This window comes from Eptatretus burgeri, chromosome 16 (assembly GCF_056783735.1).
Source record: "Eptatretus burgeri isolate ZD-2024b chromosome 16, Ebu_testis_v1, whole genome shotgun sequence".
Taxonomy (NCBI): Eukaryota; Metazoa; Chordata; class Myxini; order Myxiniformes; family Myxinidae; genus Eptatretus; species Eptatretus burgeri.
Window position 1 is genome coordinate 42,931,909 of NC_140976.1, and position 16,003 is coordinate 42,947,911.

General features: G+C 43.4%; 1 protein-coding gene and 1 long non-coding RNA gene across 2 annotated transcripts in view; one reads left to right on the forward strand and one right to left on the reverse strand.

The window, feature by feature from the left end:
• The window catches only part of LOC147010961 (polycystin family receptor for egg jelly-like), a 179,844-nt gene extending 172,017 nt beyond the window's left edge, over nucleotides 1-7,827 (reverse strand). The window contains exons 1-2 of the mRNA XM_085860453.1: nucleotides 6,676-7,827; nucleotides 5,922-6,076 (exon numbers count right to left, since the gene is read on the reverse strand). Of these exons, the coding sequence (XP_085716579.1) occupies nucleotides 5,922-6,076; nucleotides 6,676-7,679 (1,159 nt within the window). The 5' untranslated portion in view covers nucleotides 7,680-7,827. The remainder of the gene's footprint in view (nucleotides 1-5,921; nucleotides 6,077-6,675) is intronic.
• Nucleotides 1-16,003, forward strand: part of LOC147010963 (uncharacterized) — a 118,907-nt gene that overhangs the window by 50,821 nt on the left and 52,083 nt on the right. The gene's annotated exons all lie outside the window — the stretch shown is intronic.

Here is a 16,003-nt window from a genome sequence, read left to right on the forward strand (position 1 = left end):
GTATCCAGAGTACCTTGAGAGACAAAATTCTTCTTCTCCGTCAGGTGAGTTCCAAGACATCTCCTGGCAACATCAAGGACGTTGGTCTTGAAGGCACTCCACAACTCTTCAGGATCCCCCAACGGACCCAGACCCCACAAATCTCAACTCGGCCTGTTCGCAAACTCCTCAGCTACCCTCTCATGCTTGAGCTTGCCAACATCCAGCCTAGGCTGGGATGGTACCATTCTCCTGGATTTACGCTGCAACTTCAGAGTAGCGACAACAAGCCAGTGGCCAGTATTGAGGAACGGAGCAGTCCGGTAGACCCTGCAGTTCTGGATTATCCTCCAGTGACCATCAATGAGCACATGGACAATCTCCTTTGCCACACCGCCACCATTGGAACACCAAGTTCAGCAATGAGCCTGTGAGTGCTGAAACCATGAACCAGCCACCCTAAGACCATGACTTCTTGCAAATTCAAGGAACTTTGTGCTATTCTGGTTCACAGTTCCAGACCCATGTGGACCAACACATGTGTCACATATAACCGGTCCTATCAGTTCCAGTCGATGCATTGAAATCCACCAAGACGAGAAGAGTATCTCGCCTGGGGCGCTGATCAACCACAGACTCGAGCGTGGCACAGACTGCGTCATCACGGTGAGATCACTGTCCTCAGTTGGAGCACATACAGAGATCAGGGAAATGACACCCAATGAGTGACAAATACTTAGTCTCATAATATGCTCGTTGACCGGTGTTACCTCAATTATCATTGGAGTCAGCTTATTGGACACAGCGACAGCAACTCGATGGGCATGGTAATCATCAGAGCAACCAGACCAATAGTAGGTGTAACCACCCACCATGATCTCGCCGCAATCCGGTCTCTGAACCTCAGAGAGTGCTGCAGTACCGATTTCCAAATGCTTGAGCTCAAATGATAACACAGACAGGTGATCATCCACTCTTTGGGATAGGACATTCCAGGCACTCACCTGAAGGGACCACCTCAGGTTAACCCAAGGAGACCGCCATCTGGTGGATGACACCTCAGCACCACCTCAACACACACCACCACAATCTGACCGGGAAGGTTACCCCATGGTTTCCCTCCTCTCATCAAAGTTTGGGGGTCCAAAAGACTTTGCTCAAATGCCGTCATTCAGTGAGCTGCCCTGCGAAGGGCAGCTGCACAGAAGGTACTCTCACGCAGTGGGTTTTCAGATTTTTATTAATGCTTGGAGTATGTTTTGCGGAATGAAGGGTTTTACAGTGGCCGGAGTGCAAATCCTGCCACCAACCTCCAAATAAAAAGTAACCCAGCTGCAGGGGGATGTCCGTAGTCACAGTTGGGCATGAGATATGGATGGCCGTTGGCTGACAAGGAGCTCCTCTGCCCTTTGACAGGTTTTGTTTTTCATCCTGTGGGTGTCCATATCATACACCCTCCTCACCAGAAAACTTGGTGGGGGATACAGTTTAGTCGCCGACAACCCGACCATGGAACAGGTTAATGCAGGTTTACATGGTATCTGCAGCAAGTCACAAACCTAATCTGACATGAGCTGACAGATGTTCGGAGAGCGGATTGTAGCGAGACCATGGCGTGTGGTTACACGTACGATTGATCTTGTCACTATGAGAGTTACCATGTCCAAGGATTTGCTGTCGCTGTGTCCAATAATAATAAAGGTAACACCAGTCATCAAGCGTATTATGAGACGAATGATTCATCAGTCCTTGGGTGTCATTTCCCTGGTCTCTGTTTATGCTCCTACCGAGGCAAGTGATCTCACCGTGAAGGACGCATTCCATGCCACGCTCGAGTCTGTGGTTGATCAGTGCCCCATACAGACGAGATACACTTCTAGTCTTGGGGGATTTCAATGCATCGACTGGAACTGATAGCGATGGTTATGACACGTGTATTGGTCCCCATGGGTCAGGAACTTTGAACCAGAATAGCACTAATTTCCTTGATTTTGCAAGAAGTCATGGGCTTAGTGTGGCTGGTGGATGGTAACAGCGCCCACAGGCTCATCGCTGGACTTGGTATTCCAACGCTCATGGGATGGCAAAGGAGACTGACCATGTGCTCATTGGAGTATGATCCAAAACTGCAGGGTCTACCAGAGTGCTCAGTTCCTCAAAACCGACCACAAGCTTGTTGTAGCAACTCTAAAGTTGCAGCTAAAACACAGGTGAATGGTAGCATCCCAGCCTAGGCTGGATGTTGGCAAGCTCAAGGATGAGAGGGTAGCTGAGGAGTTTGCGTGCAGGCGGAGTGGGAATTTTGGGGGTCTGGGCGCTTTGGGGAATCCTGAAGAGTTGTGGAGTGTCTTCAAGCCCACCATTCTTGATGTATGGTGGATGTCTTGGAACTCATCGTAAGGTGAAGAAGAATTTTGTCTCTCAAAGGACACTGGATACCATTGACTGGAGTAGCAGGGCCAGGCTGAATGGCAGAGCTGAGCTAGTCATTGAGTTGAGGTGTAAAACTGTACATGCGATGAGGGTGGACAAGGAGGCCAATGTGCGAGGAATCTGTGAGGGGGTAGAGTATCACCTGTGGTCAAGTGATTCTCGTCCTGCTTACAGGTGAATTAGCACATTGCGTTCCTCCAAGCCAACAACCCCGTGTCGACTGCAGTTCGAGCAGAAGGTGGTGGGCTCTTTACAGATGAGTCCAAGGTGAAGGCCCGTTGGGCGGTTACTTTGAGCAGCTGTGCCAGGTTGATCCACCAGCTGTTGAATTGGATGTCAGGAGTGTTACTATCCCTATTGCTGTCCCTCCAATCAACTGTGATCCACCTACATTTGTGAAAACACAGGCTGTGTTGAACCGGTTGAAATGGGGTTAATCTCCTGGGATCTGTGGCATACATGCTGAACTTCTCAAGGTTAGTGGAAATGCTGTTCTGTGCTCGACCTGGAACACAGGCATCATCCCAACTGACTTGAAGAGGGTCCTTGTTGTCCCTCTCTGGAAAGGGAAGTGTGATCGCCAGGGCTGCAACAACTACTAAGGGGTGACGCTGCTCTCCGTGCCGGGCAAGGTCTTTGCTCGGATAATTCTTGATAGAGTTCGCCATCATCTGCTTGGGCAACAGCTCACAGAGTAGTCAGGCTTTACACCAAAGAGGTCAACGATTGACCCTATGCTTGCCATTAGGGTTCTCACAGAACGCAGACGTGAGTTTCGGCAGGGCTGCTTGCAACCTATGTTGATCTCTGCTCAGCGTTCAATACAGTGAATCGGGATGCCATCAGGAGGATTCTTAGTCTTCGTGGTGTGCCACCATAACTGATCAATCTGATGTCTGAACTATACTCTGCTCTTGAGAGTGTGGTGAGATGTTGTAATAACATCTCTGACTTATTTCCAGTTGTTACTGGAGTTCAGCAGGGGTGTGTACTGCCCCCCCCCCACACTTTTCAGTGCTTGTTTGGACTGGATTCTGGGGAGGATGTCAGAGAGATCAATCTGCGGTGCATCATTTGGGAATGTCAAGATCTCTGACGTTGATTTCGCAGACGATGGTCATCTTTGCAGAGACTCCTTGTGGGGGGGGGGGCCCTCGTGGTGCTGAATGAGGAGTCGGAGCCACTGGGATTGCGGGTTTCCTGGGTTAAAAGTAAGATCCAGGCTTTCAATGACATCTTGGATGCTGCTGTCTTGTCTGTACCTGTTTGTGGTGAGGATGCTGAGGTCACGGAGAGATTCATTTACCTTGGCAGTGATATTCATGTCTCTGCTGGCTGTCTATAGACATCTCGGTCAGACATCCGGAGCCATGGATTCACTGGATCATAGAGTGTGGCGCCTTCGGTACCTGTGCAGGAGGATGAACGTCTGAGTCTTCAGGTTCTTCGTGCTTCCAGTCTTGCTCTACAGATGTGAGACTTAGACTCTGACCAAGGATGTGAGATGGAGATTTAATTCCTTTGGTTCCAGGTTTCTTCACAGAATCCTTAGCTATCGCTAGCCGGACCTTGTGTCCAACAAGCGGTTGCTGAGAGGGACTCAAATGAGATTTGTTACGTGCATAGTCTGTGATCGTCAACAGCGCTGTTTGGACTTGTGGCTCGTTTTCCTGACACTGACCCTGCTCACCACATTCTCTCAGTAAGGGAGCTTCATGAGTGTAGGAGGCCAACGGGCCAACCACGTGCCTCATGGTTGCAGCAGGTTGATCGGCATCTCAAGGAGATCAGGATGGGCCAGGCATCTCCCTGGGGGATGGCCAAATGGAGACCCCTGGAGTTCTGGCGGAAAGTGGATTCAGCGACGTGCTGCTCCAGCACATGCTCCCATTCCAGACCTGACCCGAAGGGTAAGGTCTGAAACTTCCGTTTTTCCTTTATTCAAGGCAAATCATCTCCATTTAAGGTAATTTTTCTTTCTTCTTCCAAATTAACAGGAATAAAGTCAGACTCAAATCAGTAGAAGTGTAAACAGAACCAAGTTTAAAAATATTAATGACGCAAGCCAAAAGAGAATATGACAAGGATATGCCCAAGTATATGACACATCATAAAAATAGGAGCAATACTCTTGGGCGCTCACCTGGTAGCAGCTGGATAAGAAAAACAGGGAATCACTGGTTGGTGTGGATAACCCACAAAATATTTAATGGAGAAGAAAGTAAATACCTCTGGATGTTTTTAGATCCTCGTGGAGGTCTCTGTTAGTCTTACTCATGTTGTTGTTCTTGTGGACTTTTTTGTTTCACAGCCTACAGTTTTCATCGAAACTTCCTGAAACTTGGCACATATATGTAAAAATACCCTGCGCAGATAGTAACCATCTCCGATTTTGAAAATTCCTCCGAGAAAAAAAAATTATGATGTCAAAATATCTCCGCTAATGGAAATCGCCTAAAAAATTATCTCCGAAACTCGGCAAGCTTTTAGAATTCTGTTTGCGGGAATCGAACAGGGCATTAGCAGAGATGAATTACCGCACGTATGATACATCACTATGACGTCATATCAATTTTTATGACGTCATTCCTATTTTTTGACATTTTTTGTTTCACAACCCAGAGTTTTCATCGGATCTTCGTGAAACTTGCCATGCATATGCAGAAAGCCCACGCGCAGGCAGCAACAATCTCCGATTTTGGAAATTCTTCCTATAAAAAAAGTTGACGTCATATCGCCGCTAATGGAAATCGCCTATACCATTATCTCCGAAACTGGGCAAGCTGTTTGAAGTTTGTTTGCGGAAATCAAGCCGGGCATGAGCACAGATAATTTATCGCAAACTTGAAACATCACAATGACGTCATATTCGTTTTTATGACGTCATCATTAAGAAGACGAGGATCTTAGCTCATTTGAGCTTGTTTAAATAAAGTGAACAAACTCTGGTACATCACGGTGATGAAGGATGTGGTCAAGTTGCATCAAAATTGTGTGTCGTTTCCGAGAAGAAAGCAGATACCTCTTTGGGGGGGGTGGCAACCCCTCCCTCCTGCCCCCCGTTGGAAACTCCCTCTGTAGACCCCATCAGATCCCGGTTGTTTTTTTAATGCCGTGAACAAACTTTGGTGCATCACAGGTCGTGAAGGTTGTGGTCGTTTCATCAAAATTACACGTGTCGTTTCTGAGAAGAAAGCAAATACCTATTTTGGGGGGGGCCTGGGGGGGCAATCCTGTAGACCCTAATTGGGCCCAATCTTTTTAATGCCATGAAAAAATTTGGTGCATACGCGGTGATGAACGTTGTGGTAATGTTTCATCGAAATTGTATGTGTAGTTTCAGAGAAGAAGTTGCAAGTGTATGTGGACGTACGGATGGACGACACACAATCCCATAAGCTCCCCAGAACCACATTTCAGGTGAACCAATAATAACCAAAATAAAAACAATAGGTTACGAAGCCTGAAAGGCTTGGTCCCCGGATAAGTACTTTTAAACCAAAAACTACCTGTCTCTGTGAACTGGTTCAGAGTTGATAGGGACGTTCCACTTTCCTTCAGCTCCCAAGAATAACTCATTTCTTCACTTAAGCAATTCGAGCAATCAACCATGAGGATCATTGTAGAACCTGAACTTGCATAATTGCCACAATTATCCACACAACTGAAATGATAAAAAGTCATTTGATTAGAAAAAGCGTCAACCCTTCATCAGAACAAAAGAGGGACATCAGAGCTCTTTTACTCCGACGAAGGGTTGAGGCCCGAAATGTAAGCTTCTCCTCATTTCCACCTGCAATTGGCATACCTCTTTAAACATCTTGTTGATTTCATCTATTGTTCTACTCTTGGTGTCGAGGCAGCATGTCATCACTGATTTCTTACAGTTGGCATGCCATTCGCAAATATAATACCATCAAAGTTTTGAAAATTTACAATGACAATCACAGACAATATACAAAACAAAGAAAGTTATATGGGGTTGACATGGAGCCAGATATAAAGACGTATAATGGTGATATGGGAATGTCATTATGGTATCTTGTGAAAAGAGTAACCTTGCAGTTGTCCTTTATGTCATCATTAGTTAATGAGCAGCATTTTATGAACCCGATTATCCCACTTGTAAGTGCAAAAACAAACAATCCTACCCAAAGACAATATTGACTCTCCTGTTTATCTTTACAGTTGTAATATACATACCTAATATGCTGTAACAGTGAAATTAAGTCGAAAGAAAGAATGCAAATGTATCCTACATACCGCATACTGATGTCTGGAGGATCTCCCATTGTCACGTTAATGATCTGAGTGTAATTGGTTTCTCTGCCATCTTTGGATCCAACAACAATAACCCTCAATAATGTGCCAGCTACAAGATCATTCGATGGAAGCAAAAACTTTCCATTTGCTTGTGGAAATCCTTTGCAATTATGTATGTGATTCACGTCCTCACAGGTCCATGTAAAATTAATGTCTTCACTGGTCTCATCAACATCTGGGTCGTAGGACAGGCTACCTGCATCAACCACTGCATCTGCAACATTCCCAATAACTTTTTCAAGACCCCCTTTGATGAAGACCACCAATGGAGATGGTGATACATGGAGAGTTAGATTTCTGTGTTCACTTTTTACTTCAAGGTCAAAATAGCTGATGTTGACTGATATTCTGTAGTCACCCACATCAAAATATTTTGCTGGAAAGAAAGCCCTGGGAGTAGCTGGGGCCAGAGTTTTGTATTGTTCTCCAGTTGTGTTAAAGATAGTCCATTTGTAACCATAATTTTCATTTTCAGTCAGGCAAACAATTTTTACATTTGCAGTAAGAAAGAGCTCTTCTGAACGTATGATTTTGGCAGTTTTATCGGCATAAACGTTTTTTATTCTGCAGCCATAGCGGTTAACAGATATTTTGCTGGAGTATGTATTTTCAGATTGAGGCGTCAACTGTTTCAATTTGACGGTGTGAACATTGTATTGGGAATAGTAATGGTTAAATTCAATGTAATTCTCCTGGTCACTGGACTCGAGGAAAGGTAGTGCGGTTATATTTGGCATCGAAAACTTTGTATTACAGTAAGACGGGCCAAATATCAAGAAATGGCCCTCATCTGGCTCACATAAGCAGCAAGTCAAACCTTGATAAATACCAAACATTTGGATTGTTGTGTTTCCTTCTGTATCAAATTGAGTATATTTAACACTGAAATGATTGTGATACAAACCCACTGACAGTATTTCAAGCCGAAGAGCCACTGTGTTCATCCAAGTGAAAGTCAAAAGTTGTATTGCCAAGCATGGATAAGTTTTATTGAATAGATTTTGTACAGTGTCATTTGCATTGACATTTCCCTGGAGAAGAAAGAATCAATTACTCAGCAAAGTCATACAAAAGTAACCAACACATGTAACTGCATTCATTAGTAAACAGAACAGACAAAATAAATGGTTGTCATGCTATCATTTTCTTAACTCTGTCAATCATTATTTACACTGTGTACCTCAAAACATTTTCGTTGCAATTCAAAATATTTAGTTTTTCTGAGTGTGTATGTTCAATGTTGCAACGGAATAAAATAATTTCAGTCCAAATCGAAACACGTTTATAGACTGTACACTAGATTCCTATTAATACAAATGCACAATAACACATTTTCAGAAGAGGAAAACACTTGAGATCCTGTCCAATGAAATAAAATGAGATAAATCAAACAGAAATTCGGTGAATAGGATTTATGCAATTTTTTTAATTCACAGAAATCAAGATATCAGGTTGGGGGGCAGTGGGTGGCAGAGTGGGATCAGTCAGAGTGAAAGAGATCAATGGTAGGGATCAGAAAGGGCAGTGTGCATGAAAGATTGGAGGGAAGGACACAGGGAGTCAGTTCCATACACAAGATAATAGAGGGATGAAGGTGAGTGTTCCCCTTAGAATTGGTGAGGGTGACAGGGTGTGTGATTCTCGAAGAATGTGTCTGACCTGGTTGGGCTGGGGAAGAATGATGGAAGGATGAAGAGGGATGAGCGAGACCAGAAAGGAGGTGGGGGTATTTTGAGTATATATCAACCTGCCTGGAGTGGGCAAGAAACAGACTGATACTCAACCTCTGGCAGAGAGATGCCATTAGCACATGTTCTCCATGGGACAGGATGACACGGCACATCTATGTGGACTCTCTCTAGTGGCATATTTGACTTCCAGTAACTTATTTCATTTATTAGACTATCTTCTTCATGTGAGCAAGATGCACAGCAGTTGTACCAGCCCATAGTGGGGACCCAAACTCAATGATACTTCAGATGAAAACCTTTAATACCATAATGAGCTACAAATTCCTCATCATGCACTCAGCTCTGCAGATAATGTTTGAGGAATTTGGCAAGCATTAACGGACAGCTTGGAATTGTGGTCCATCCAAGAGAGATTGTGGCAGATTTAATCCTAGTAGCTTCTGGAATCAAAGCTCTTCAAGGGGTTGACCACAGAAGTAAATTTGGGGGTTTGAAAGTCAATTATTGTACTAGATTGACAGAGTTGGAGCCTGTGATTTTCCTGTGCTGACAGACAATTTTTTATGTTTAATATACAATGTCAAGGCTCATATAAGAGCAAACACACAGAACGTAGAACAAGGGGAGCAGGAGACAAGAGGGGCAGGAGAGGGAAGAACAGGGACATTAGGAGATCTGTGGAAGGGAGAGGGAGATGGAGTGGGGTACACGGGAAAACAAAATCGACATCACTGGGACTGGAACTTTCAGATCCTTACACAACTAGAACTTTCAGGAAGGAAAGCAAAGAATTTGAAGGAGGTGGGTTTGAGTGGATTAACGGGGGTAGAAAAAAATCATGGTTTTGGATGGAGGAAGATAAGAGATGGTGGTGAACAGCTGTTTTAAAGACCTGGAGAGTGGCATTGAAGAGAGTGTGGGAGTTTGTTCCAAAGGTGGGGAAAAAGAGAAAAGTAAGAATGAAGTTGAGGAGTGATTCTTAAATTTGGTAGTTTTATCAAAAGGGGATTGCTGGTGTACCTTGAGCCCACTGCAGAAATTGTTGAAAAAGTCGATAAGTAGATGGTGGGGGTTGGGGGGGGGTCCATACAGTCCTTTCGGAGAGATATAGTGAGAGAGTGAGATTTCTAAGGATGAAAAGACATGTTCCAAGTGTTGGATGAGCTTGTCAATTTATTCATATCTGCAGAGAGTGAAGAGGCTGCTGCTTGCTGATCTGAAGGATGACATGGTACGGCAGAGGGTGAAGTCATCAGCAAAGAGATGAAGAGGATTTTCCAGAGAGTCAGAGAGATCATTGATGAAAACCAGAAAAAGCACAGGGCCCAGAACACTGCCTTAATGAACTCCAGCCTGGACAGGAAGAGGGGAAGAGAGAATTCCATGAAGGACCACACGTTAACTGCGACAGGAGAGGAAGTCTGGGAGTCATGAGTGGAGATTGCCTTGGATACCATAGGAAGAGAATTTGATGAGCAGGGCGGGATGCCAGACCATATCGAAAGCATGCAATATGTCCAAGTGGATGGCTCTGATCTCAGGTCTGGCATCGAGGACCTCCATCCATAGTTGGGAAAGCAGGAGCAGCAAGTCCAGGGTAGAGTGACCTGGTCTGAATCCAAATTGATGATCGGAAATCAAGCCATTGGAGAAGAGGAAGGATTTAATGTCTGAAGCGATGATGGATTCCATAACCTTGCTGATGATTGGGGGAAGGTGATTGGTCTGTGATTGCAGGAATCTGTTTTTGCACTTTTTTATGCAGAACAGTGATGTTTGTTGATTTTCAAGCAGATGGCAGATGACCTTGAACAAATGAGAGGGCGAATAGAACAGAGAGGAGGTAGGCAAGAGCAGCAGAGCATGTTTTGAGGACACCTGGCTGATGCCATCTGAAATAGTTGCAGAATCAGAGTCGAGGTTTGTCAGCAAAATCTCCACCTTGTCGGGAGAAAAGGACACAAGAGTCGAGGAGCAGCTAGGTGTGACTGGGTAAGGTGGGTACAGAAAGCGATGGGTTTGGGACACAAGATTTGGAAGCAAACACGGAGTTTACGCATTCAACCTTTTTGCCTGCAGTGTCAGCTGCGCGGCCATTTGAGGTAAGCGGGGGGATGGAGGGGAGATGTACACCAGAAACAGACTTAACGAGACGCCACCAGAATTTGAAGGAGGCAGACAGGTTTGAGAATTCAGACTTGAGATGAGAAAGATGTTGTTTTTTGAAAATCCTGAGGGTGGACATGCACTTGTTCTGAGCTTTCTGGAACGAACTGAGATTGCCTTCAGTTAGATTTGCTTTCCATGAGGTGAAGGCAAGTTGTTTCAGGACAACTACCTCACCACAAGCTGCAGTGTACCATAGGTGGGAGGAAGGGAAGGACAACTGAAGACGAGATGGGATAAATCTGTGCATGAGAGAGAGCAAATGTATTTGAAAGAATTCCCAGGATAAGTTGATGTCAAAGAAATTAGGGATGGGAAACCAGTCTAGAAGATTTTCCAAAAAACTGACCAAGACCTCTATTTGTTTTTTTTTTCTCCCCCCAAAAGATCTGTGAAGATGGATTCTGCTGCAGCCTGTTCATTTCAAATGCTGTGTAATGCTCTGGACAGAGTAGAATCATTGGCAAAACTGTGCAGAGTATTATCTCTGGAAGTGAATAAGTTATTGTAGACCAACAATAAGGGGTCCAAAATGCTGCCTTGCAGGACTTCAGTTTCAGCAGAGAGAACAAAATATAGATGGCCATCAAGAGCACCGCACGATTTTAGCTCAAAAAGGGATAACCATAACCCTTAAGAAGAGGTCTCCTAAATGCCATTTTTGGACCGCTTGAAAAGTAAGACAGGATGCAAAGCATGCATCTGCTCTTTCATTTAAGATTTAAAACATCCAGCTCTTGTGTGAAAAGAGGCAACATGTCCATGGTAGAACTGGTGCTGATGCCAATGCAATGATCAGTAATAATGCTGTTAAAAGTCTGCAACAATAGGATGTTCTGCCACTCAGTTTTTCATTGTGAGGAGGTGGATGAAGGCCAGTGAGCTAGAAATATGTTCATGGATTGATTCCCTTCTCATCGGGTGTTGCTGATTTGTCAATAGAAGGTAAAAAGTTCTCAAATGCATTTAGGACAATAAATACTGTGGGTAGCAGTGAGTGGTTCTGTGTCTTTCACAGGCTGCAACTAAAGCCAGAAGTTCAATTTTAACTGAGATATCTTCATTTTTGGATAAATTCAAAATGCTCATAAATTATTTGATGGGTACCCAAAGAGGCTGGTTGTATAACAGCGACTCCCTGTTGGTCAGGACACTTGCAGCAAGTGCTGGTTTGACAGAATGGCTAATGGTCACCATTCCAGTGAAGAAGTGCAAATTGTACTGTATATACTTTATCACAGAACAGCCTGCTTCCAAATCCCCAAGGGATAGAAAGTGGTCTGATCCTCACGGGGGCTTCTTTACACCTGATTACACTGCTTGATATCTCAGAATGTGGTTGCTATCTGGCTAGAAACATATGGACTATAAATAAATTAACAATTTCTCCAGGCAGGTTCAGGTATTGCACATGAGCAACCGTCTTTGATTACATAGGGCAATAAAGTATATATCAACATTTATTGGGCAATCGAACTGAGTTGCAGGTTGTGAAAAACACAGAACTGCCCACTGCACAAAATATAGCAACCTACCCTTTACCTTTTTATTGGCAATATTGCCAGCCCAACCTCTGTGGAAAGGAATCAATCAATGGTCCATGGACACATTTCATTCTCTCTGGCCTTCATCAGCAAGGAGTGAATTCCCCCCAGAATATGAGCTACCAGCTGTCCCATGAGGGAGTATACTGTATGTATATATGTACATATATATATATATATATATGCATACCATTAGCATCACTTAAATGGAATAGTGACAGTGAACCTATAAGCTGAATTCAGAAAGCATCATGGTATAGTTTACTTTGACGTGTCATTAATTATTATTCTGTTCCTTACCAATTGGACAATTAATCCGTCCCACAAATGAGAGACTGAGAGCCACTGTACATGGAATTTTTCTACCCAGCTTGGTGTTGTTTGTGACAAAGGAGCTGAGCCCTGCATGAGGATGCCTGTAACTCTGATGGGCATACCGAAGTAAACTGTTATTTCAGCGTTTATTGCATACACTGGAGTCCAGTGGCTGAAAGGGTTATTCAAACGAGCCTGCTGAGCCTCAAAACCAATGACAGCTGGTGTACTTTTTATACTTTCATCAGGCAGGAAGTTTTCCAACCCGGTTGCTTGCATATAGCCTATATGTTGTAGGGAATAGGGAGGAACATGAAGAATAAATATAATTTAATATTTGCACATTATACAAAGCAGAGGCATTAAGTGCAAGATTTATTTTCAATTTTCAATGCTGTACGTGTGTTTAGTTAGTCAGCAAATACAATATGAATTTGACCTACCTCAATCCCTACTGCCCCCAAACCCAACTCCAACCAAAAATGTTCATGTAGAAAGGTTAAAACTTCAAAAAGCACTCATTTCCGCTTTTGTATTGTGCACAAGTTTATGTTGTATATTTTTAATGCATCAATGGTTTGTTAAAATTTCTTGTATACAGTATGGTATATCAATTGTGAATACATTTTTAAATGCATCAAATAATTCTGTTTGTAAGATGTAAAATTGTGTTGTAGTGAGTATGCATACACACCGGTTTTTTCTAGGTCTCTTCCTCACAATTCTGCATATTGATTGTACAGTGACATCAATTCCTAAAACATTATGTGCCCCAATTTCTATGGGTGCCCACTATACTGTCCTAGTCCATCAACATCAGTCAATCCAGCCGAGGAAAGGAAAACAGTTTATTCTAGGACCATTTTGTGAGTCGTCCATGAGATTATTTGGACAATGATAACTCAACATCAGTAGCATGAATTCGTCAATTGATGATCCTGATTTTAATGGCGGTTGAGATTCATAGTTCTCTAACTAGCCAGTACAGATGATCCTTTCCCGAATCTGTCATTAGGTGTAAATCCACAGACAAGCTATGGCTCAACAGCAATCCTCGTCGCCTGATATCGAGATGGATCACAGCATCTAAACAGGGCAACAATGTCCTGCACAAACAACTTCGTAATTTAGTTCAAAGGAAAATATAAAACGCGAAAAAAAACCATTCTGTAAGTGGAAGATTGAATACCTCAAACTAGCAGAATCTGGTAAATGGCACAAACTAGCAGAAATGAAACTAGCAGAATCAACCTTAGAAATCTGATTGGTTTCAAAAAGAAATCTCCCCAGTTACCAGACGCAGACAAGACATCTCATGATTTGGTTGAATGAACTTAACACACATTTCGCAAGTATGTACATCGAGTTACCAGCTCTTAACCTTTCCAGCTTGTCCTCATATTTGGCTGCACCTTTCCCTCCCCCAGTGATTCGTGGATATGAGGTTTATATGCGTCTGAAACTGCTTAAGGCGTCTAAAGCATCTCATCCAAACAATGTGCTTACCCGATTGATCAAAGAGTTTTCCAATGACAGGCATTTTCCAGAGACATATCAGGCCCTCTCACTACAATTTTTAACAAATATTTACAAAGAAGATGTTTCCCAAACAGATGGAAGAATGTTTCAGTCTGTGCTTTACTAAAGTGGCCCATAGAGACTCAGTACAACCAACTACGACCAATTTCAGTCACTCCAGTTGTTTATTTTTTTTTTCAAGTGGTTTTAGGTGGACTGGCTGATGGTGAACCTCAGGCCTCGCATTGACTCAGCCAAATTTGACAACATAAAGGGTAGTTAAATCAATCACTACCTTGTCAATATGCTTGATGTAATTCACAGAAGCATCGACAGACCGGGCCATCATGTGAAGATTTGCGCAGTTGACTTCACGAAAGCTTTTGACCTTATCGATCACAGCAAAATGGTCCAAAAGGTCATTGAGGTTAGGGTTAATCCCATGATTCTCCCAACTATTTCCAGTTTTTTGCGTGATCGTTCACAAGTGGTTTTCTACAAGAGATTATCTCACACCTCTTAAATTTCGCATGTGGAGTGCCTCAGGGGACTAAGTTAAGTCCCATTCTCTTCCTCACGATGATCTCAGATGCAGCATTGACGACACATTACAGCTGGAAGTATGTCGATGATCTGATTTTAGTGAAAGCAGTTTCCAGGGCACAACAAACTACAATGCAAATGCAGATGGATGCTCTCAGTGTGTGGTGTCAGTTAAATGACAAGTGACCAAAAAACTGAAAAATGCAAGCTCATGCAAATCAGCTTTCTGAAGCACCCACCTCTCCAACCACAAGTTACCACTGATCACTCACCCTTCCAAAGGGTGGACTCGCGTACCCTTCTCGGCATCACCATCCAAGCTGACATAAGATGGAATAGTCAAGTTCTGCAAATGGTTACACATGCTTCACGGCAGCTGTACATGCTGTGCATTTTGAAGAAAAATGGTGTCCTTGTTTGCGACCTGGTGACACGCTACAAAATGTATATCCACACCTACTCGAGTTCAGTTCTCCTGTGTCGGGCTCCAGTTTGACTGAGGCTGTGTCAAGATTGAACAAGTGCAGAAGTGTGCAATCAATTGCGTAACATACTATAACAGCAAATTGTACAAACAATGCGGTTCTTGACATCCACCCTTTATTAAAGCGCAGACACGAACTCCTTATGTGGTTTGGAACAATGCTCCTTAAATCGGAGCGTTATCGTGAAATGCTGCCTCCAATCCTTCAATCTCAATCTCATTCCTGCCTCCAACTGAGAAACTTTAAATCTGGACCTTCCCCGTTCTAGAATGCAACGGTATAAAAAGTCAACCATTTCCCACCTTACAGCTTTATTGAACTCGTTATCATGAGTATGTCATAAGCCCACGTTGGACTTTGTCCAAAACGGGGGCTTATGGATTGGGTCTCATCCATCTGTACATCCATATGTCCGCAGCCATATTTACCTTCGCATTCTGCGAAAGGTTATGTTTTGGTCGGCGTGTATTTATTTATTTATTTGTTTGTAATCTTGTGATTCGTATAACTCAAAAAGTATTAAACCGAATTGCATGAAATTTGGTGGAATGATTGGTTATTAGCCAGGAAGCATTCGATTAGATTTTGGGATCGTTCGGGTCAAAAGGTCAAGGTCATGGTCACGAAAAGGTCAAAATCGTCTTTTTACGATAACACGGTCAATTTTTATTCAATTTGCATGCAACTAACGCCAAAATGTTCAGAATTCAACGCCTCATCTTGTGATATGCAATATGACACAATGTCGCCCATACTCTTGTTACCGGTTAGGGGTCAAAGGTCAGGGGGGTCACGACCTTGAAAACGAGATTACCTTCTCTTGTTGAAACGTTGTATTCATCGAGCTTGCGAGTGAAGACTCGCCAAAACGACGTGAGTTGATTGTTGTTTAGTCCGTAGTCCCCGAAAGTCGGGGGGGGGGGGGTCATGACATTATAGATATGTGGTTTGTGTCATAAGACCATTCATATGAAACCAGTTCCCCACACTCATACCAAGAACAAAA